The sequence below is a fragment of the Passer montanus genome, unplaced genomic scaffold, assembly GCF_014805655.1.
Source record: "Passer montanus isolate IOZ18808 unplaced genomic scaffold, ASM1480565v1 scaffold20, whole genome shotgun sequence".
Classification (NCBI taxonomy): domain Eukaryota; kingdom Metazoa; phylum Chordata; class Aves; order Passeriformes; family Passeridae; genus Passer; species Passer montanus.
The window spans coordinates 4888229-4910944 of NW_024366592.1; the positions used below are offsets into that span (position 1 = coordinate 4888229).

Sequence of the window (22716 nt, forward strand, 5' to 3'; positions counted from 1 at the left end):
CCCTATGAGGTTTAGCAACCTATATAATACACAAATTCCACGTTTCTACGTAAATCCCACTTTGCACAGAAGTGGAATTGACTTTTTTTTCTAGATAACAGGCAAAATCATTGGTTTCCCTGGCATCAAGATTGCTGTTGTTTCAACAAAACACTCCTCCAGAAGCATGAATCATCCAGCCATCTCTGTATTCAGCATTTGCTCAGGGAAAACTGCATTAAAGAATTCATTTCACATACTGAGCACAACCAAATTACACACAGGCAAACCTCAGTGCAGATCCTCAATGGGAATTAACCCCAGCTCCTGTCTTTGGAACAAAGCATGTTCATGCTTCACCTTAAGAGAATATTTCTGTCTGCTACTTACTCTCTCATGCACTGGAGAGTCTGGATTTGAATCTTCTTCTGTCCCATACGGTGAAGTGTCACCAGTGGAAACTCTGCTCACTGCCATCTCTGCATGTCCTTTTCCCTGTGGTCCTTTCATTCGGACAAACTCCATGTTGTTGTATTTATAAAAGCCAAAAGACATTCTCTGAGCCATCTTAGCTGCAACACTCACCTACAATGCATGAAGACAGGAGAGAAAAACATGCAATAACAGCTCTTCCACTTGAAAATAACATCCTCTGAAAGCAGTCATCTCAGAAAAAGTCAGAACCATAGTGAATAATAATTCCTAAGAAACATTTTAAGCTACAGTCTGAAGCAATCTCCAAAAAGAAAGTAATTTTACAGAGACAAAAGCAGGTTCTGAGAAGAAACAACTCCTTCAGCCACCCAAAAGGCAGAGTTAGCAGTGGCACAATGAGAGAAAAGCAAAGGTTTTTGTTCATGTCCACACACTGTGGCACATGAGAGCAGAGGCAGGCACATGCTCAACCCAATGCAGCCTGTGCTGGGGCACTCACTTGAGTCCAAAAAGCAATAGACATACACACAAGATTCCTCAAACCAGCAAAGCACACCCCACAACTGGGTCACCACTTTGTCCCAACTAATTTCTGATATTTTTGTTTCCACTGTCAAGGCCAAAAAAAAAGGAACCAGCCCCATGCACAAGTAACCTGCACTGCAGGCTCACCAAGACACCCTGACAGCTTTAAATCCTCTCTCCTCAGTCCAATTTCCAGTCACCACAACTGAACTGAAAATTGGACTGAGAACTGAAAAAGGGAACTGACCAATATGAAAACAGTCAAGGTTTTGCTAAGTGAAAATGATGCCTTAAATTTTCAGCTTTTATCCATAAGGTTAAGTGATTTATTGCAATTTTCATCAGTTTATGAAAAGGCCAAGATGCTCATCAGCTTGTATTGTAGTGAGAATTACAGAATCCTAGAATAATTTATGTTAGAAACAACCTTGAAGATCATTAAGTCCAATCAATCCAAACACTGCCAAGCCCACCACTAAATCACGTCACATCTACACATTTGTTAAATATCTCAGGGGCTGAGGAATCCCCCGCTTCCTTGGGCAGCCTGTTCCAGTGTTTGGCAACTCTTCCAGTAAAAGAATTATTCCTAGTATCAATCTAAACCTTCTCTTAAACACCTGACATCAAATAATGTTCAAAACATAGAGATTACTCCTGTTCTGTAAAAAAAAAGGGTAAAATTTCAAGTTTTGCCTCTGGCCATGATGAAATATTTGAAGAGTTAACAATTTTGCTTCATAAAACAAAATAATGTCAAGTAGCTATGTGGTCAGTCAGGACATTCCTAGGCTATGAGGTGACTTTACTACATCAAATCTTCTCTTTTTGCTGCAGGGCTTTCTTTTTATGTTGTCTTCAGTGATTCTGCATTCTCACTTATTAAAATAACCCAGCTGCTGACGGTGTAAGGCCACAAGATGATGGTGGGAGAGAAAAAACTTTTGTTTCATGTTCTCTCAGAAACCTGCTGGAAGAGTGTAATGGCTCACATTTAAAACAGGGAGATGGGAACTTACTCAGGAACTCTCCTGACAAGGGCAAAACAAAGAGAAATTTAGAGACACAATAGATGTGTGAGTAGATATTGTGAGAATTTCTTTTGTTTCTAAAAATCTCTCAGGACTGTCTTCATAATAAACCATTTGAGAAGTTCATTGACTCCTCATTTCAGCACTGAGTTTGAAGGTGAAAGTGCTGGTATTTCATGCCTCCATAGAAAGCAAAGAAAGCTCCTCTCAGTGGCAGTAACACTACAAGGGTTTTTTGAATACAGCCAAGTGAAAATGAAGAATTAATGAAGAAAAATACACTTTATCACAAGGCAGTTACCAGAGTTTAAAATCTCCCATGAAGTCATACCTTCTCTGAACACAGAAATATCTATGACTTTTCAAGAAAAATGAAGGGGCTCCAAGAACTGTTGTTCAGGTCCATTCCTGTGTCACACTCTTGACTACATACCCCACCCTCCCTCCTTCTGGCAAACAGCAGAGGAATATACCCCAGTCTGAATACCCTCAGTTACCTGAGCCAAAACCAGCACCTTTCAGCTAAATTGCAAAGCCAAAAAAACCAGACTCTATGATGCAGCTGATCTACCAGGACAAAAAGCCTGAGCCACAAAGAAAATCTAGTCAGAGCACCACTGCTGCAAAGGACATTGTCTTTCAGAAGCTCCTTACCCTGTTGTCATAGACCTTCTTGAGTGCTTCATAGCGGATGGACCCCTGGAAAATCACCCCTTGGAAGGTGTTGCTTTTATCACTGGCCACTAGTTCCACACAGACCATTTCTCCTTCTCCCACAGTCATGTCACTGAAAACCTGAAAAAAGACGCAAGATGAAAGACTTTGATGGAAAGTTGTTCAAATCAAAATACGTTCTGATTCCGATGGCTGTCCTTATGCCCAAGGAAGTTTCAATATAAATTGAAAGGGAGCAAAATGTTCCACCCCAGCCTTTTAAAAAACCAGGCTCCAGGCAGTGCACACAGCCTGGAGTAGCCTTGTTGACATGAGTAGCTCTCACATCAGTCTGTCATGCTTTAGCCCATCATTGAAACCAATGCCAAAATCCAGCTTTAAGATCAGATTTCAAATGTTAAAGAGAGATGAAGGGTAAATAAAAATAAAGTAAGATCTAGCAGAAAATAACCCTCAACTGGGCAAAACCATTTGATCAAAAGGTACAAGAAAACAGCTAATCAGGACATAAGACTAGAATAGGACAAAACTTTGCTGCTGCAACAAGGAACTCACCTCCTCAAAACTGTCAATCATGAAGAATATATTGGGGTAGCTGATCTTTGATTCCTCTCCTTTACTGTCCATCGGGTGCTTGCTCGGGGACGCAAACACTTGCTGAGAAAGATGCAGAAGAAGATGTCACTTCTCAGTTACATGTGCTTGGGAACAGACACACCAAACACAAGGCAAGTAATTACAAAACACCTCAGGCTGGCACTGCTCACTTACACTAGAGATGCTGGAAATCCTGCAAGCACAGCTGAGCTGGTTTCTGACTAAAGCCAGATTTGCAATAACGGCACTTGAGAAATCCTTTCACATACAAGTAATTAAAAACTCATTGCTTCACAGTAAATCTCCCCGTGTGTACCTGACCTCTGGCCACATTACAGTACACCACTGTACTTTTTCATCACCACTTTCAGGGGCCTTTAAGTTGCTGCAATGTGCTGCAAAGTAAAATGCCACAGCGCAAGAAAGTTACCATGAAGCAGCTGACACAACACCTTTACTCTAATTTCTTGTTGTTTACTTAGTACCACACTAAGATCAACCTCCCTCATTAAGGGTAGCGTGGCTGTCCTGGGGTGATTCACAATGTTGTTCTATTCCACATCTATCTGCACCCCAAAACTGTTACTGTATCTTTCTGACCCCACAGCTGCAGACCTTGTGTGTGTGGGGTGCTATTGTGGGCATTTTTGAAATCGGTGTGGAGGCAGGTCTGGGCTCTTGGCTGTGTAGTATTCACTTTGCAGGCTACTCAGTCTTTGTTCAGGCAAAGACTGTCCTTCCTGTTTTTCATTCTGTCTTCATTTTGTTTCGTTTTTTTCCTTGTCTAGGGGAGACTGCAGTTAGCAATACTGGGCTGTCTGGGGGCAAATTCCCCAGGTGCCCACCTGGAGCAGGCCTCACTCCAGTCCCAGCCATGCCAGGAGAGAAGACTATGGAGAACCGCTCTCTTGTGGCACCTTTAGGTTTGCAACTGTACCTACTTCTAAAAATTGCATTTTGCAACTAGAAACTATTCCAAGCGAACTTTGAGAACTCACCCTGCAATGACAAAAAAGTGAGTGAGTTCAGGGGCCAGGCCATGCTGTGCCAGTGCCCACAGGCTGGTCCTCTTCCCCACCCCACAGCCGGGAGCAGAGCCCACAAGCAGCAGGAGGAAGCGGCTGGCAAGTCTCCATCTGCCTCAAAAACTGCTCTGTGGGCTCCTGCTTTCCTGCTAGGGGTTGCCACTGTCAAAAATAGATTAGAAACTGTAGTAAAATAGTTAATAATTGTTAAGCACGTGCCATACCTAAGTAAAGTGCACCACTCCCTCAAGCAAGAACGAGCCAGCCTGGACAGAACTGTGAAGGGCCAATCAAGCCCCTTAACCTTCATGCAAATGAAGGCTCCCAACAGAAACCAATTCAAAGGAACAAAAAACAGGATAAAAAAGGGGGCATCCAAGACTGTGGAACATCAGGAACATCCCTGCTCAAGAAAGGAAGAAAATCCGGTGCTGCAGCATCCTCGCTTGTCAGGAACGTTCTTGCTCGACCCACGGGCCCTCCAAGCTTTAGGCCTTATAATAAAAGCTGAAATCACTTTAGTTCCAGAGTGTGTTCCCATCTATAACCCCACCATCTTATCACTTTATTCCTGGGGACACACGGTCACCTGGGAGGCCATCTTGGAAGGGAAGTCACTTTCGTTCCAGAAGATGGTTCCCCACCATCTTGTCACTTTATTCCTGGGGACACACGGTCACCTGGGAGGCCATCTTGGAAGGGAGAAGTGTGGTGCCATCTTCCCTTTGTCCCTTGGCCACATGGCTGCCTCCTGCACGTGCCCCATTTTGAGAATGTGTTTCTGGCATTTTGGGTCTCTCTTTGCTCCCACGGGGTTTTGGGTTATAGCAGTTTGGTATCTAGTAGTTATTTACTTTTTCCCCCTGACTGTTGGTAGCTGTTTCATAATAAAATGTTATTTTTTCACTTAAATCTATTAGTATTTCATTCCTTATTGGGGGAAAGGAATTGGTTGGAATCAAGGGGGAGTTTACTCACTTCAGAGTGCCCACCTCTCTTTAGACTGTCTCAAACTGTTGGAAATTATACCAAGTTTATTTTTTTTTTAATATAACTTTAGTCAGGGGTTTTGTTCACCTTTGCCCCAGGGTGGGTGAAGAGGGAATTTAATTCAGGGACTGTTTCATCACTTAAGGCCTGATGAGCTTAAGATCTCAACAGACTGGGAAGATACACAAAAGACAACAACCATTAGCAAATATCAACTCCAAACATCACCCCTGGCGGGAGACACCTGGTCTGGGAAAAGAGAGATAAGAGAACGAAGAATGAGAACCTAATTAACACCTAAGGGGAAGAGATTGATAACCAACAGGGAACCAGATACTAAGAATTGCGTAATGTGTGACCAATGAATATTGAACCAATTAATTTCTATGGGTTTTGACTGTATGTGAAAAATCTAATAAAAATTATGTGTGATGGAATGATTTTCTCTGCACAATCCAGGCAATGTGTGGGTGAAATTATTTTGTTTGCACATCCTGGCCAGGACAATATCCTGGCCAGAATAAAGTAATGCTTTGATTCTCTAACACTGAAAAGGTTTTTGAAGAGTTTTTGCTTTCCCGCAGTTTCGGTGACAAAACCAAGACAATGGCTCACAGGAGGACAAGTACTTGGTTTCTCATTGTCATCTTGTGCTTCTGTTTCTTTCCCTATCACTATGCTTCCTCTTGCACATTTCTCCCTCCCAAGCAGGTCCTGAACTCCTTAAGTGACTTTGTTTGTGACTTTGTTTAAACAGCTGAAGGCTTTAGATTTTATCATTCCAAAAAGATTAATGAGTAGGTAAGGAGGGAGAAGGAATTCATACCAAGTAGATTTCTTTGCTTCCACAATTGTTTACAAACAAAGCCTTGAATTAAAGAAACCTGTCAAATCTTAGCCACTGTGAACATGCCAAGAGCAGGCTGTCAAGCTCTGACATTCTTGCTACAAACCATTCAACACAAAACATAATTAAGGACAGGATATTAGATATTCATGAGAGGGTTGCTTTTCCTTATTTGTACTTATGCAACCTTTATGCACATTGAATAGAATTAAAAAGAAAGGTTTAAGACCAGAAACATCATTAGAAAGCAATTAGACTCCTCAAAATGCTAACTGCACCAATGCCTGAAACAAGGACCTTTTCCAGGCATCTTCATTCTCAGACCAGCCAATGAACAACAAAACACCCTCCCAAATTCATCTCCAGTCAGGCACACCTGAGGAAAATACAGTTTGTGGAGATCTTATTGTCAAGACAGCAGTTTGCAAAATAAAGTCAGCCTTTTTCATACCGGCTTCATGCCACAGGCACTCACTTGTGCAAGCACAGTGATTTGCCATAGGTCTCAAGTAGGACAGCAAATCTTAGGGCATCAACATCTGGCTGCATATGGGCAGGAGAAGACACATTTTCTAAAGCAAGAGCCATCAGAGCAGAAATGCAGATCCAAACCAGCTGGATTTTCTTCATTCAAAACCAACAGCCTCAAGAGTGGATGTGACAATGAAATGCCCAACTGCAAACATGCTTTCACAGCATATGGAATTGCCTTTGTTTCTCTATAGATCAACACAATGATGCTGAAATGTTACTGGAATGTACTGGCAAGTTTATGTGGAAAAGGGAAGACAACAATTTACAAGCAGTCCCACAGTAGGAGCTAGAAAGAAGGAACAAAAAACTTCCTCTTCATTCTAAATACTGTTCACATGCAGTAAGGCCATATCCCTCATCTTCTCCTTCCTAGTTTTCAAATCTGCAAATAATATTTACAGATTTTTCTCAAAACCATTTGCAGAAGTTAACTTGTGGTGAAATTTGGACTAGCCAACAGAGAAAAAAGCAATGAGAAATAACAGGCTTAAATCAGCACTGCAAAGTGGCATCTCAACAGCCCCTAAAGAAAAAATTACGTGTAATCAATGTAAATCACAGAGACAATAATCAGCATTGCTAGTTCTGTTTGTAGACAAAGTAAAGTTTTTTTAAAGTGGTTAAACATAATCAAAAACTAAAGAGCATTGGATTATTTAAGTAAAGCCATGCAAGCAGCTGCATGAACTAAGGAAATGGAAAGCCTGGGAGCAACAGCCATTTAAATGCAACAGGAGCCTTTTAAAAGAAGAATTTCTGCTAGCTAGCAGAACTTGTTACAAGGTCTACATTACAAATTGAAATTGAGTGGGGAAGCCTCAGGTTTCTTGTTCCTATCCCCTTTGTGCTTGTTATTCAGTCTCTTCCACCATGCTAAACCCTGGATTTACTGCACACAATAGAAAAAAGCCTATGGAAGGAATGAGCAGTTTAAGAGACTAAAAATCTTGTAAAATAATAAAAAAACCAAACTGGTAATCAGTGAATTGCCTTCCATTTAGCAGCTCTACATTAGAAACTTACCCTGAAGGCTCCTCATATTCCAGATCTCATACAATTTCAGGTTTAGTCTCAGACTGGGAAACAGTTGGGCATCATATTCCTTCCTCCCCCTGGCACCTTCCCTCTCTCCCCTAAATCCAGCAGGCAAAGATATACACCCTGAAGCATGCAGGGGTCTTCACAATTCTTTCAGAGGGGCTATAAAGGACATTTAGATCTCAAATCTAGATAACTGGCAAGAAATATCACTATGCAAAGACTTGAGATGGTTTAGGAGGATGAATCTGTCAGACCACAGCCTGAGAACCACTGCCCCTGTTCTGGAGCAGTTTTTAGGATTAGGTAATACTGGATACCAACCTCTGATCCAAAGCAATAAAAGGGGAAGCTCACCTGAGATTTCTTTTTGTGAATATGAATATCTCCTCCATCGGAGCGTGTGCACACAGCACAGGTCACCACATAATCCAGCTGGAACAGGGCACCAGACAGAGAAATAAATATTTAGAGTCATTTAGGAAAACAAAATATCCATGTGCATGAAGCAGAACACATTCTGACTAATTTTTTAGCTGTCTGTCTAAAAAGTAAGATATTTTGGTGTAGCCATTTTCTTTACTCTCTTTACTATACTGAACCACCTACAATTTTTTTATTATTTTCATAATACAATGTTATTTTTTCACTTAAACCTATCAGTACTTCATTCCTTTTTGGGGGAAAGGAATTGGTAGGAACCAAGGGGTTTGGAACCAATTGGTTGGAACCTGTGTTTGTTCATTAACTCAGTGACACTGAAATCTCTTGTACAGCTGCTTGTTGAAATGCCCAACCGATGGTTAAGGAAAGTCCTGCCAATATTGTTTAACACAAGCTTAATTTCAGCTGGAGGAGTAAGCAGCACACACACCCACAAACCTCTAAGCACATTTTAGTATAGAAAAGATTTCCTCCCTTTCAACAGGAAAAAGAGACACTAATGAGTGTCACTCTCTCAATCAGTGACATGTTAGAGAGGTCAGAAAACACTAGCACACCCTTCCAAACAACCTGAAAAAGCTTATAAGGAGCAAGTGCAACAGCTCTGGACAGCAGTGCCCAGCTGTAGTAACAGCTCTGAATTCTGACTGTGGCAAATGTATCCTGGTTTTATTGAGCATCAAATAAAGGCAAAAACTGCCCTCTACAGAGAAGTTCTGCAAAGAGACTTCTGGGAGGAAGGAGAGAGAATGAAAACAATTTATTTTCAAGGATGTGTGCCTGAGCCAACAATTTCCCATTCTGAGATCATAATGAGCAAAACCTTTAAGGCATCTCAAATGATTACAGCAATATTCAGCTTTCCTAAGCCATAATGTAACACACACAATAACCAAACAACCTCTTAGTCAGTTAAAGAAATAATTAGTTCTAGCTTCATGTTCCTACCCCCAAATATTTTATCAAAGTTCTGTTGTGAAGAGCAGTAACCCCTCAGCATAATTTATGACACTGCATTTGCACTCTTCTCTCTTAGCTGCACCAGTGAACTCTAATGGAAATGCTGCTTATCTAAGTCTCATTCATTCTCAAAAAACATTAAACTGGATGAAGTCTTCCTTTTGCAAAACTTTGTTACACAGCATAAAACTCAGCCTAGCTTCACTGCATACAGTTGAAGTTTTTTGTAGAAAGCTATTAGGACTCTATTGAAAAATAATAAACATCTCAGCTTAAGTTAATTTAGATTCTGAAAGGCCAAACTGCATAAATAGTGAAAATTAGATAAGCATCACCTTATAAAACTAGATAAGCATCACAAAAATAGATAAGCATGTTACCTTCTGCAGGATGAGGTTCAAGTAGACACTCTCTTCCCAGTCAATGTCAGGGTCTCCCAGGCCAGGAAGCTTCTTAGAATCTCTCCGGTAAACTTCAACTTCAACCTGCTAAGAAAATACCACATTCTCTTTGAAAACGATTACTTAAAGGTACCTCTTTCCAAACATCAGACTGGAATCAGAAGCTGTACATCACGAAGCTTTCCAGTTTTCTGTCAGGATCAGATTTTGCTGACGATGCAAGGCTTTGTGTGGAAATGTACTGGGGAAACAAGGGATGTGTGGCAAACAGGGAAGAAAGGCAAGAGAATCTCTCTGTGCAGAAGAATCTCAGTTTTGGACAGGAGCTTAATTGATTTCTTCTAACAGGTATGTGTCACAGTCATATTTTCTGGAAAAATCCCTTCGCCCAGGATTTTCTCCTGGGAAGCTGAAAAGCCTCAGAGGAAAAGAAAAACAAATTCTTATCTCATTTGCTTCTCCTGTGTTGTGCTCACATGTGGAATGTGTTTAGAGATTGTTTATCCAACAGGTGCATGTTTTATTGGTTTCATGTGAATTGTTTTGACTTATTGGCCAATCAGGGTCAAGCTGTGTCAGATGCTGGAGAGAGAGTCATGAGTTTCATTATTATCTTTTTAGCCTTCTCTAAGTATCCTTTCTGTATTCTTCAGTATAGTTTAGTTTAATATTCTTTAATATAATATCTTAAAATAGTAAATTAGCCTTCTAAAAACAAAGTCAAATTCATCATTCCTTCCTTCCTCTGGACACCTCACAAATACAATAGGTATGTTTCAGCAAAAATGAAATTAATAAAATCAGGGATGCAGGCACATCCATATTTCTCCTAACAAAATCCCTCAGAATCAAGCATGTCACTACTAATGCTCAACACAGTCCAGACCATGGCTATTGCTTATTTTCCACTGGCATGGGAGTCTCTGGGAAGACAAAAACCAATAATTAAATCACAGAATAAGCCAACTTAGAAAAGACCCACAAAGATCATCCAGTCCAACTCCTGGACCACACCCAAGAGTCACATCATGTGTCCCTTGGGATGGTCCTGTGCACTCCACAAAGGATATTTTGGAAACCTCTTTGTACTGGGCTTGTGTGGCCAGGTTTTGGTAGAAGGGAGCTACAGAGGCAGCTCCTGTGAGCAGCTGCCAGAAGTTTCCCTTAGTGCAGCAGAGCCAAAGCCAGGCAGCTCCAGGATGGATGTGCTTCTGACCAAGGCTGAGTCTGTCCATGAGAGTGGCAGCACCTCAGGAATAACAGGTTTAAGAAGGGGCAGGCAGATGCCTGAGAGAGGCTGTGACCCCGTGGAGAATCCACAATGGCAGTAACTGAGAGAGAAGAGCGGAGGCTGGAGCAGGTTTGCTGGCAGGACTTGTGACCCTGTGGGGGAGCCACACCAAACAGCCTGTGTCTGAAGGACTGACCCTGTGTAAGGGATCCACACTGGAGCAGTTCCTGAAGGACTCTCCCCTGGGAGGGACCCCACTCTAGATCAGGGAAAGAGTGTGATGAGCTCTCACACTAAGGACAAAAAGTGGAGGCAATGTGTGAGGAACTTCCCATAATCTCCACTCCCCATGAACCCATGTGGCCAAAAGGGTGAAGAGGTAGAGAAAACCAGGAAAGGCCAGGAAAAAGGGAGGGGTGGGGAGGTGTTTTTAAGATTTAGTTTTATTTTTCATTGGTAATAAATTAAACTAAATTCCCTAAGTTAAGCCAGTTTTGCCTGTGACAGTAACTGGTGAGGAATCTCTCCCTGCTCTTATCCTCACCCACGAGCCTTTTGTTGTATTTTCTTTGCCCTGCCCAGTGATGGAGCAGTGTCAGTGGGCACCAACATCAACATCCTGCAATTTCTTCTAAAGGTTTCACACTGGAACTGCTGACTGGACACAACTACGTGCAAGATTTTCAGCTGTACTAAAAATCAAGCAAATGAAAAATCACAAATCATCTCAGAACATAGAAACAACTCCGCCTATCCTAACACACTGAAGCAGCTGAGACAAATATAAAATGATGAGGTAGTACATTGAGGTGAATGTAGTTTGACACTTTCAATACAAACATAGAATAGAATAAAAATAAAGCTGGAATTCCAAACTATAGTGAGGAACAGGGTAACAGTAAAATTTCAGGATTGGCACTGTCATCAGATACCATGAAAGCTGAACATGCTGTTCTTAGCCATTAATTTTTAAACTTAGAAATATTTTTAAAGGTTTGTAGACATCGTTCTTCTTTTGATCTGTTTTTATTTCTTCCAAAGTTCCCATCCATGATTTTTTATTGGCAATAGAATTACACAAACTAATGACAGTTACTGCAAAAAACTAAAGATGTGAGTAGATGAGGGAAACAATCTAATTTTGATTAATCTCCAAACAAAGGTAATATTTGCAATTCTGTGCTTACAAGCACAGAAACATGACAAGAACAAATGCCAGAAATATCCTGTGAAACAACAGCCATCCTGTCTCTGAAGGAAAGAAGAGATGAGAAAACAGGGTGAAGGCAGGACTGAGCAATGGCAGGTTAAAACCCCAGCTCTAACACCAGGGAAAGCAGAACCAAGTGCAGAGCAGACACCTTTTCAGTCTCTCCTGCCTCTGTATCCATGGAACCTTTATTTTAAGCCAAGAAGCAGTTAATCACCTTGTAACACTGAAGTTCAAACCTCCCTCTGCAGAAGTCAGCCACTAATTCTTTCTGCTGATGAAATTCACTCACACATGAACAACTTCTCCCCAGCAATTACAATGCCAGCACTTAACAACTCTTTTATGGAATGCCTCGCAAGTCTACCACAGATATTGACAGGAAAAAGGCTTTCTTTAACCATTTTTTCCCTGTGCACTAATTCAGGTTAGGATTCCTTGGTGTTCAGCCTGTGGGCCAGGGCAGAGTGGATCTCCATGAATCACAGCTCTGCATGGACTGGAGAACATGCTGAATTTCAGACAGCTGAGTCCTCCCAGGAAATCCAAACTGCCCCAGCCAGGCATCCAGGAGACACTGGGCCTTTTCCAGGTCTGCTGCTGACTCACCAGGCCATGCCTTATCTTTGTGCTTGTTTACCTGGCTCTAGATCAGATGTGCACTCCTGCAAGCACAAAAATAGAAACAACTATGTAAATACTATTTATTCCCAGTGAAATCCAAAATCCAAGCTATATATTTGCTCATTCAAATCAGTGACCCTTCTGGAGCTGAATCCATGATGCCACCTTTGTATCAAGTTTTCACGGGGTTCCTGAGCTACAGCTGTAAAGGAGAAGGACCTCAGCCAGGCTGACCTCCCACATGCCACAGATATTTCACCTCAAAAAACCCAGTTAAACTTTAGCTGGACAGTACCTGGGAAAATACCTTGCTTTGTTTGAGAACTCATTCCAATGATTAATCATCCTCTTGGCTCCAAGTGTGCAACTTCATTTAATTCAGCTGCTTTCCTTTTGCCAGCCTCTGGATCTTGTCATACCAATTTATGTATTTATATATATATATGAAGATGATCTTGAATACTCAGTTTTGGGTTTTTTCATTTCATGCTTGGGCTTTTGGGTTTTTTTTCTGTTATGTGTTAATCTTTGCTAATCTTTTAAATAAAGCAGACAAAATACTTTTAGGACACCTCTGAGCCTCTCAGAACTTGTGCTCCTTTGCTCCCCACCTCCAGATGAGGAGACACTGGTCACTCCTGGCTTCCCTCTCTACACACATCAACAGCATGATGCAGTTAGGAAAAAAAAAGACTATCTCAGGAGCTGCCTGGAGCCTTTGGCACAGGAAAAAGGCATTTTCTCACACTGAGAAACCCCAACAAACAGCATGTCTAATATCCCAGGAGCTGTGCTTCCTGTGGGAATGTTTTAACAAGCTGGGAAGCCCCAGAGGTGCAGAGCCACATTCGGCACCCAGCAGTGCTGAAGAACAGATACTCAACAGGACACAGGCTGGGCTGGCCAGTTGGCCATCAAAATCCATCTGCTCTTGCATCTGTTAGCCAGTGACATCCCTAAATGCTAAATGGGAAGGAAATCAAAGGAGCCTGCTATTTTCTGAAGCATGCAGAGAAGCCCTGTGGGAAGGGTGCACTCCCAGTCCTGTCACACAGGGAAGCTGATGTTACAAGCCTCCACTGGAATATTTATATCCAAGATAATATTTCAAAGGGGACAATTGTATTCAACAATACAACAATGTCCTAAAATGAAAAGAAAGATTCTTTCAGATGTTATATGGAGAAGCTTTCTTAGGATTATGGCTACTGAAATTTTCACTGGTGGTAACAGCAGAGCACAGTGTAAAGAATGGCCCCCAAGACAAAATTCCTATTCCCTTTTTCTGGATATTATCAATTATTCAGAAGTTGCACCTGATCCTCCTGGAACACACTCTGGATCCCACATAAAGGCAGCATAATGCCCAGTAGCTATGGCAACTCAACACCCACCATAGCTGTAAAGCTGAAACAAAGCCCACTGCAATAAAGCAACTGCAAACTGTGCAAGAAGCAAAGTTCAGCCGCAGAAAAACCGCCCATTTTGAAAAATTTGCTTCTGTGTCAATTGCTTGAATTCTGTGCCCACAACCAATTCTGTGCTGTAAAACCAAATGATCACAATCTTTGGGAACTTTTTCTTGTGCTCGTGTCTTGGTTTAGAGAAAAGTTTAGGAGAAGAACACTCTGAAGTGAGTGTTTCTGCTAACAAACAAGGGTTCCAATCCCTTTCGGCCAATGAGAGATTAACACTAGTGGATGAAAGTGAAAAAAACTAACTGTTTATTGACCAACAGAGTGCCAATACAGGATGGGAAAAAATGGTAAATAAATGTTAGATACTGAACTGCCATACCTTGTCCTGCCCTGACCCACCGGAACAAAAAAACACCAAAATGCCAGGGACAGAGGAAAAAAAAACCTACAACAGCCACAACATGGTGGGGAGGAGGAAGAAAAATGGTGTTGTCTTTTGTCTCAGAGAAGGGAAAAAAAAAAAAGGGTTCACACAGCAGCTGAGGCAAAAACAAATCAGAACCTGGTGAATATCTCTGATGTTAGTCTCCTCTTCAGAGCAGATGAAGCTGGTGGATTTAGGGTCCTTTCATAGGGAAGATGTCTTTACAAACAATGCAGTGGGTGAAGGTATGGGTATTACTGTCATTGAAATGGGTCTCAATGTGTCTAGCAACATCAAGCAGCAGGTTTGTTGCAGTCTGACTCCTGAAACAGACAAGAGGTTCAGGAAGGCTGCACTCACATTCACATTCTCTAAAAAATCCCTTTGCCCAGGATTTTTCTCCTGGGAAGCTGAGAAGACTCAGAGAAAAAAGGAAAACAATTCTTATTTCATTTGCTTCTCCTCAGTTTTGCTCCTTTGAGATTGTTTACCCCCAGGTGACTGTTTCATTGGATTCTGGCCTGGGTTGTTTTCACTCTTTGGCCAATCAGTGCCAAGCTGTGTCAGGACTCTAGAAAGAGTCAGGAGTTTTCATTATTATCTTTTTAGCATTCAGTAAGTATCCTTTCTGTATTCTTTAGGATAGTGTAGTTTAGTATTTTTTAATATAATATAGTATCATAAACCAATAAATTAGCCTTCTGAGAACATGGAGTCAGATTCATCATTCCTTCCTGCCTCAAAGGTCCCCACAAATACAACACTTTCAGAGCACCTCAGCCAGCGGGGAAAGGAAGAGGACAACATGCAGCCAGGAGCTTAGGACAGAAGGAGGCTCCAAAACCTCAAGAGGGGAAAACCCCACAGGTGTGCCCCAGTGGACACTCTCTCCCTTTATTCCAGGAGACTCTTCTGTCTCCTTTATGGCTTTCCATAGTGTGATTTTCTGTACGCTTTCTTTTGCTGGGTTGGCTGTTCTGAGGTCAGGGGATAAGATGGAGCAGCCCCTCAGCTTCCTGCCCGTCTCCGTCACTTCTCCGGTCTCCGACCAAAACCAAACTGAGCAGCTCAGGAAAAATGCTCCATGGATCTGCTAAACCAGCTTTCCAAAATGAAACTAAGAGATACACGTGTGACCATTTGAGCATTATCAAACATGGTCCCAGACCATAGAGTAACCTGCATTTTCAGGTGCTGAAACAAGTTGTTCACTGTTACCTTATTCCTGTATTGTTACTTTCCAGCCTTTCTGAAGCTCCTAGAGAAGCACAAGTACCTGAAGCAACACTCAGTGTGCCTTCTGCAGTATCCAGTCAGGAGGCTTCAGGAGGATACATTACATCCATAGGCAGCAGACACAGTCATGGGGAAAAGAACACTACAGAATGGTAATAAATCAGTGTGTCTCAAACCATCTCTGTTGAATACAGAAATGCATAAACTGGATTAGTGACTGTAAGACAGGGTGGGCGAAAACCCTGGTGCAGACATCAAATAATGTAAGTTGTAATTGCCAGTGTTACTGCAAACTCAATGATGATATTCCAGAGCTCCAATTCAATTGCATATTAATTTCAACACTGAACCCAGACCTTTACATACCTCTAATAAGCAACTTGACCAGCCTGTAACCCACAGATCAAATCCATTGAATGCTCTGATGAACCAGTGGCTCGTGAAGCTTTTTGGGAGCTCCAAGCAGATGCTTTCAGCTTTTCCAGGATGCAAGCCCAGCCTAGCAGTGCCCTTCTGTCCCTCAAATCCCCAGTGACTCAGACAGATATGGTGCATTTCTGATACTGAATTATTCAGCGCAATTCATCAGATAGAAAAACTGGGTCTGGACTTCTTCCCTTCCCAGTGAAGTTGCTCTCTGTAGCAGAGAACAGAACATCTTCTTGGCTGCCAGGTTTCAGTGCCATTCATATTAAAATCACATCTGATTCTGGCTTTCTTGTCACCCTACTTGACTGCTTAAGAAGAGTTCTTCAGACTGGAAGCAAAATAAAGCAATTCATTAAAAATGCCCCTGCAGCCCACACCTCTTCCCGAGTCTGGAATTTTGTGACTGTGATACTGTGGAAGTATTTCAGCTGTACACTTGCTCACACATTTAGACAATCCAAGTAGCACAAGAAAGCACATGGATTACTGGCCAGGTGAACTGCCAAAGAAAGGTCTTTACACAGAAGATGTTGAGCTCCTTACAAAAAAATAAAATATCAGAGTATCAATCTGATAACACCAGGGTTCCTTTTTCATGTTTCAAAATGAAAGCATTGTGTGAATGTTGAGCTCTGCAGGAGCCAGTGCTCCTGTTCACTGCAACACCTCTGCAAGTTCAGCACAATGGAAGAGCTGAGGCACAACAGCTGATTCTGTATCAACTTGGAAGTGTTGGAATAATTGTTCCCTCATACTACCCATGAAAAAGGAAAAAATTTATTCAGCCAAAAAAGATTCAATTTTTGGCCATTTGTCTTCTCTTCAGCATTTGGGTGGTGGCGTGGGACTGCCATGAAGTATGGTATAGAGCTCTTCTGGAGACATCCTGTTTGCTTGCAGTGCTGAAAAAAACCTTAACACTAGAACAGAGCCAGCAATGAAAGATTCTTAAAACTTGCATTTTTATTAGATGCTGAGCTCAGGTTGTTGAATCTTCCAGGCAGCCAGACAGTGACTTGCAGATTCAGTCGGGAAAATCCTGTGATTTTCTGTGCGAGTCATGTGCCTGAAGTAATTTAGGTTTGGAAACTGACTGGTCATACCACAAGCAGTATTTGTTGAGTCACAGGTCCAGATACACACAGCATGTAAACCATGGCTCTGTTCAGTTCTGTCTCTGAAGCTGTGGTCTCAACATCAATAGCTTAAGCTTTCTGGAGATTGAACAGGCCTAATGACTATCCTGTGCATTTGGCAGCAACTCTACTCCTCCACATTCATAGGATGCTGAAGAAAATAGGAACTACTCCAATATCCAGGCAAACTCAGAACATATGCCCAGAGTATCTTACATTTATCTTTTTTATTGCTTTGCCCTATAGATATGGCACCTTTTCAGGTGACAAGGCACAATGAAAGGCAGAATACAACTTGCTGCTCTCTCACTGAAGTTTTATCTTTCTTTCCCAGCTGTGTAACCCTGTATACTTGCATCTTTTGGATTCCCAGGAGAAAGTAAAGCTGCTCCATACAGAAAGATCAGAGATACTCAATCTTGACCAAACAGCATTTTAAAATCATAATCCCAAGTCCAACCATGTTAACCTTTCAAACCTGCAATGTCCAAGATCCTTTGGAAGTGAGGATCAAGGCTTACATTTTCCATTAGGTCACATCAGCTGGCATGAGGCAGCAGCAAAGCTGTTTTTGAGGCTTGACTTAATAAAGAGTGACAAGTCAAAGGGATTCCACTTTACAAAACCCTGCTAAATTCCTTAACCTTGCGAAAAGCTACACGACACAGTGCCTTGGTCTGCAAAGAACCTGACACGAGACACCAGGAGAAGATGTATCTTCAAAACTTGGCAAGAAAAACTGCAAGAGTGTTACTGTGACATGCCAAGGAAAGACAGAATTAAATGTACTTCTCTGGGATCCAAGAGTCTGTGTAGTGATATAGCCCAGAATTCAATATGGCAGTTCTGCCCTGGCATTCACATATTAGGAGCTTAATTGCTGTTTCATCCATCTATGCTCAGTTTAGAAATTGGTGGGAAGGAAAAGAGAAGCAAATGGAAAGTCACTTAGACCAGGCAGAGTGCAAAGCAAATAATTTAAAAAGCCTTTTAAAATAAAATTTATCACAGTAGAGAAGTTTACCACCAGCACCTACTGGACATACCAATGGTACAATTTATTACTTCAAGCTGTCATGACTCATCCAAACCCCTTCTCATTCAGTCTTTAAACTGAGCAGAACGTCTAATCTCGATCCTATCAGGTTTTTTCTGCTTATCCTCTGTTACACTTCAATTTAAAATTAAATGTTATTGCCAACACTGTTCCACCTCCAGTAAGCACAGAAAAACCCAAACCCACAAGCATGAGCTACTTTTAATCAGACAGTTCAGGCATCTGGGAACCACTGGATTGATTGACACTTGTTTCCCACTGACACATACCATCACACCAGGGCATGGAAATGACACAAACACCACCACTGTCAGCACTCAAACAGCATCTCCCCACTCAACCCCTTTTGTTGTCATCAGTATGATGATTGCTATGCTCAAAGCTGCACAGATCCTATTTTCATGAACATAAACTAATGTTCTGAGCTGACATGGCATTGAGTCACATCTGCCAGCATTCTTCAGCCAAAACCTGCAGCAGCCAGCTAAGCACAGAGCACATACGTAGTAGAGTTTGTGGAAGAACTACAATGAACGTGCTTCACTCTACATCACACATCTACATCCACATTGAGTCACCCTCAATGTGGTCCATGAAGGAATCATCACCAGACCATTAGGCTCAGCCTGGCATAAAGCAGAAGCCAACAGCACAGCTCCAGTTCTAGTCCTAAATGTCCCCAAACAACTCTGAACTCTGCCCTTCATTTGCCTTTTCAGTCTACCCCTGGAAACCTAAATGAGAGCACAGCTTGGTGGGTGGCAGGGAGGCTTGCACTTCTATCCAGCTCCTACAGATACCAGTCTCCATCTCCCTCCCCTTTAACAGTATCACTTTGGCATTTTGGCATCATTTTCCAAGGAAGAATATCCAAAACTACAAAGTAAATTAAAAACCCATGTAGTCATAATTTGATGTGTAGGAGCAGTTGTTTGGTGTCTCACTGCACTGGGCAGGCTCAAAAATCAGATAAAAGAGGAGCTGAAACAACAAAGCAGTCAAGTGAAATCTAAGAGCAGGACAGCTGAACAAGTACCAATGAATAACCAATTATGAAGTCTCAAAAAGCAATTGAAGTACTTCAAAGTCACAGGAAAGGTTCAATTCTCAGAAGCCATGCAAAATACAGCCAGCCACAGGAGAGTTACCAATGCTGTGTGTGCTGAAAAGGCCCAGTCCCCATCCCAGCTGTTACCACACACGATTCACTAACACTGATTTTGTGGTAACCACCACTTATGCAACCTCTTCACAAATAAAAATTATTTATGGTGCTTTTAAAAAGCTTAAATAATGCTCTGAGAGCAAATACAAGGGTTTATTTCACTGTCACCTATCCACAAGAGCTTCAGACACTTTGAGCTAATGAATCAGTTAAACAGATTGATCTGTGAATGGATTTAAGCAATGAGGCTGTCTCTGAGATTCACTTTCCTTGTTGAGGAGGACAAGAGGTTAAACAACCCATGCTTTTACCAGGCTGAATAAAGCCATAATATCATTTGATGTGAAACAGGGATTCTTTTATAGTCACTGAAACAACAATCAGGATGGAAGTTTCCCCCACAAGTAAAGCTCCAAATACACTAGCTGAAGACTAAACCATGCATTGGATAGAGAAAAAAACATATTTTTCCATCTTCTCCTTAGTGGTTGTCATGGTGGAAGCTGGAGGGCTAGGGAGAAGAGAGAAGATAAGTCTGTCCATTTTCTGTATCTTCATCAAAAGTGTGGGAAAACCTTCTGGAATCTTTTTCTCAAGGGAGCTGACAGCTGTGGCTCTTTACACCACCCCATATGAATCCAGAGAACTTTTGTCTAGCTGGTTACAAACACTTTCACAGACACCATGCACAACCACCTATGATTCAACAACAGTGTCAATTATTTACGTGTGTCAGGAAACCAATCCCTGTTTTTTCCTCCTCCATTTATCTTCCCACAGCCACCAACCTTAATTCCCAATAAAACCATCCTACCTCTTTCTTCTGTTTCCCCCACATAAGATGAAAACTGCTATGGAATGCTAAGAAGTTTCTCAGATCTCTCATGGGAAAATACCTGTGCAGCAACACTAGGACACCTGATTGTGCAAGGAATTTATGAGGGGCACATTGTCTTAAATGTAGACTCTGAGAACACAGGAGTTTCTCTGCTGTTTGTCACTGCTGTATCCCAGCTCCAGGAGGCTGCTTGTGTTCTGCTACTGAGTACACCCAACAGATGTTCATTCCTGATTCTCTGGTAATCTCTGCCAGTTTTCTTCTAGAAATACCAGTGTGACCATCTCTCGTCTCCTTTTTTTCCTGTCTTCCTACAGACTTGTGCTTTGAGTTTATAAAGTATCATCACTGAAAAGCAAAACAAAAATCAGCTTTCCAAAAAGGCAGGTAAGCTTTCTGGTTTTCTCAAGTCTATAATAGAGCACCTCATTTACACTGCTGCTGATGTTACAGAATCACAGAATTGTTAGGGTTGGAAGAGACCTCTGGAGATCATCCAGTCCAACCCCCCTGCCAAGGCAGGGTCACCTGGCATTCACAACCTCAACCATGGTATTTCCTTATGGATCAATTTTGTATAACATCTAGTGGTGAGCAGAGCTGGAAATTCCTTATCCTTGGTTTGCAATTCTTCAGAAGTGTCAGGTACCCCACAACACCAAATCCCACGCTACCTTAAGCAGTTAAATTTAAATACAAGTTAAAGTTAAATACAAGTTAAAATCCATCATCACTCACCTTTTTGCCCTCTGTACTCTCCCCACTGCCATAGGAGAGTTTCCGACGGACGTAGAAGAGCATATCATCCTGCCGGGGGGCCCACTTCTCCATGAAATACGTGGAGAACATCCAAGTCCAGAACACAATACGGTCATCTTTGAAACACCCTAAGAGGCACAGAAGAAAGGAGATATGAGAGTTGTGAAGGAGGATGCACTTTTGCTTGTGCTTAACACGACACCAGAGCTGTAGCTCTAAGTTCTTCTGTGGTGCACAGAGCTGGTGCTGTCACTTGGCCTGAGCCCACAGGTTATCTTGGGACATGTCAAGCACATTCCAGCAACCCATCTGCCCCTCTGCCCCACCAGCACAGCACAAGGTCAGGGCCCAGGAGCAGACCCTGGCTTGTGGAATTCATATTCTCTGAAAAATCCCTTCACACAGGATTTTTCTCCTGGGAAGCTGAGAAGCCTCAGAGAAAAAGGAAAACAATAATTATCTCATTTGCTTCTCCTCTGTTTTGCTGCTTTGGAATGTGTTTGGAGATTGGTTACCAACAGGTGATTGTTTCATTGGATTCTGGTGTGAGTTGTTTTCACTCTTTGGCCAATAAAGCCAAGCTGTGTCAGGGCTCTGGAGAGAGTCAGGAGTTTTCATTATTATCTTTTTAGCATTCTGTAAGTATCCTTTCTGTATTCTTTAGTATAGTTTAGTATAGTATTCTTTAATATAATACAGTATTATAAAATAATAAATTAGCTTTCTGAGAACACGGAGTCAGAGTCATCGTTCCTTCCTTTATCAGAGCACCCTGCAAACACAATACCTGGCTCTGCCTGTGCTATGAAGAAGTGCAGGGCCAACACACTGAGGGAAAACACATCAAAGCCACCCTCAAGCACTTTCCAAGACATGTGGTGACAGCACATGCTCCAGTTAATGACCTGAAGCCACAAGGTGCCTACAGGTTTCTTATGGGGTCTTGGGGATTACAGCCAGTCCTTCAGGAACTAACAGCTTATGCCTTCTTTAAACCAATACACAGAAACAAGAATGTACCTGTGACTGCAACTGACCCTCTCTCTGACAAAGGAACAAAATCCAACTTGAGGAAATGATGAGTTCACAAGCCTTGAATCCCAATTACACAATAAAAAGTGGCAGGAGAAGGACAAACATGGGAAGAGGAAGATGCCACAAAGTCTCACTCAAGGAGATGAATGACATCAGCATCAGCAATAGCACTGCAGTTGGCCTCTCCCCAAGAACAGGAGGCACAGTAGAGGTGACATCTCATTTCGTGAAACTCTTCAAAGCTCTTAGCTGTAAGAAAACAGCAAAGGGTGCTGCACTTTTTGTATTAAAGATAAGAAGAGAATGCAGTCCTGTATCTGGTGATAGGGGAGCTGATTACTACTCCATGGAGTGATTGCATCCCCTCCCCAAAGCCCCCAAGGCTGCTATAATCAAGCTATTTTAAACATGTGAGGAGAGAAACACTAAAAAAATACAAATAATTATATGGCTGACAAACAACAAAAACCTAAAATAGTGGAGATAATGGATGGTTATTATGTACAAGACAGCAAGACGGGTGGAGGTGTTTGTACACATATGAAACTGCCAACCCCTCCTCCAGAACCTCCACCCTTTACAGGACATCCTCAGCACATTTTCCTACTTCACTCCCTGTGCAGTATTTGCCAGATAAATCTTCCTTCCAATCTTTAATTACTGGGGTGGGCAG

General features: G+C 42.0%; 1 protein-coding gene across 1 annotated transcript in view; it reads right to left on the reverse strand.

Annotated features, from left to right (window-relative positions):
* Positions 1 to 22716, reverse strand: part of KIAA0930 (KIAA0930 ortholog) — a 58440-nt gene that overhangs the window by 11682 nt on the left and 24042 nt on the right. Inside the window, exons 2-7 of the mRNA XM_039708107.1 lie at positions 20988 to 21136; positions 9461 to 9568; positions 8034 to 8111; positions 3201 to 3302; positions 2625 to 2765; positions 370 to 564 (exon numbers count right to left, since the gene is read on the reverse strand). Of these exons, the coding sequence (XP_039564041.1) occupies positions 370 to 564; positions 2625 to 2765; positions 3201 to 3302; positions 8034 to 8111; positions 9461 to 9568; positions 20988 to 21136 (773 nt within the window). The remainder of the gene's footprint in view (positions 1 to 369; positions 565 to 2624; positions 2766 to 3200; positions 3303 to 8033; positions 8112 to 9460; positions 9569 to 20987; positions 21137 to 22716) is intronic.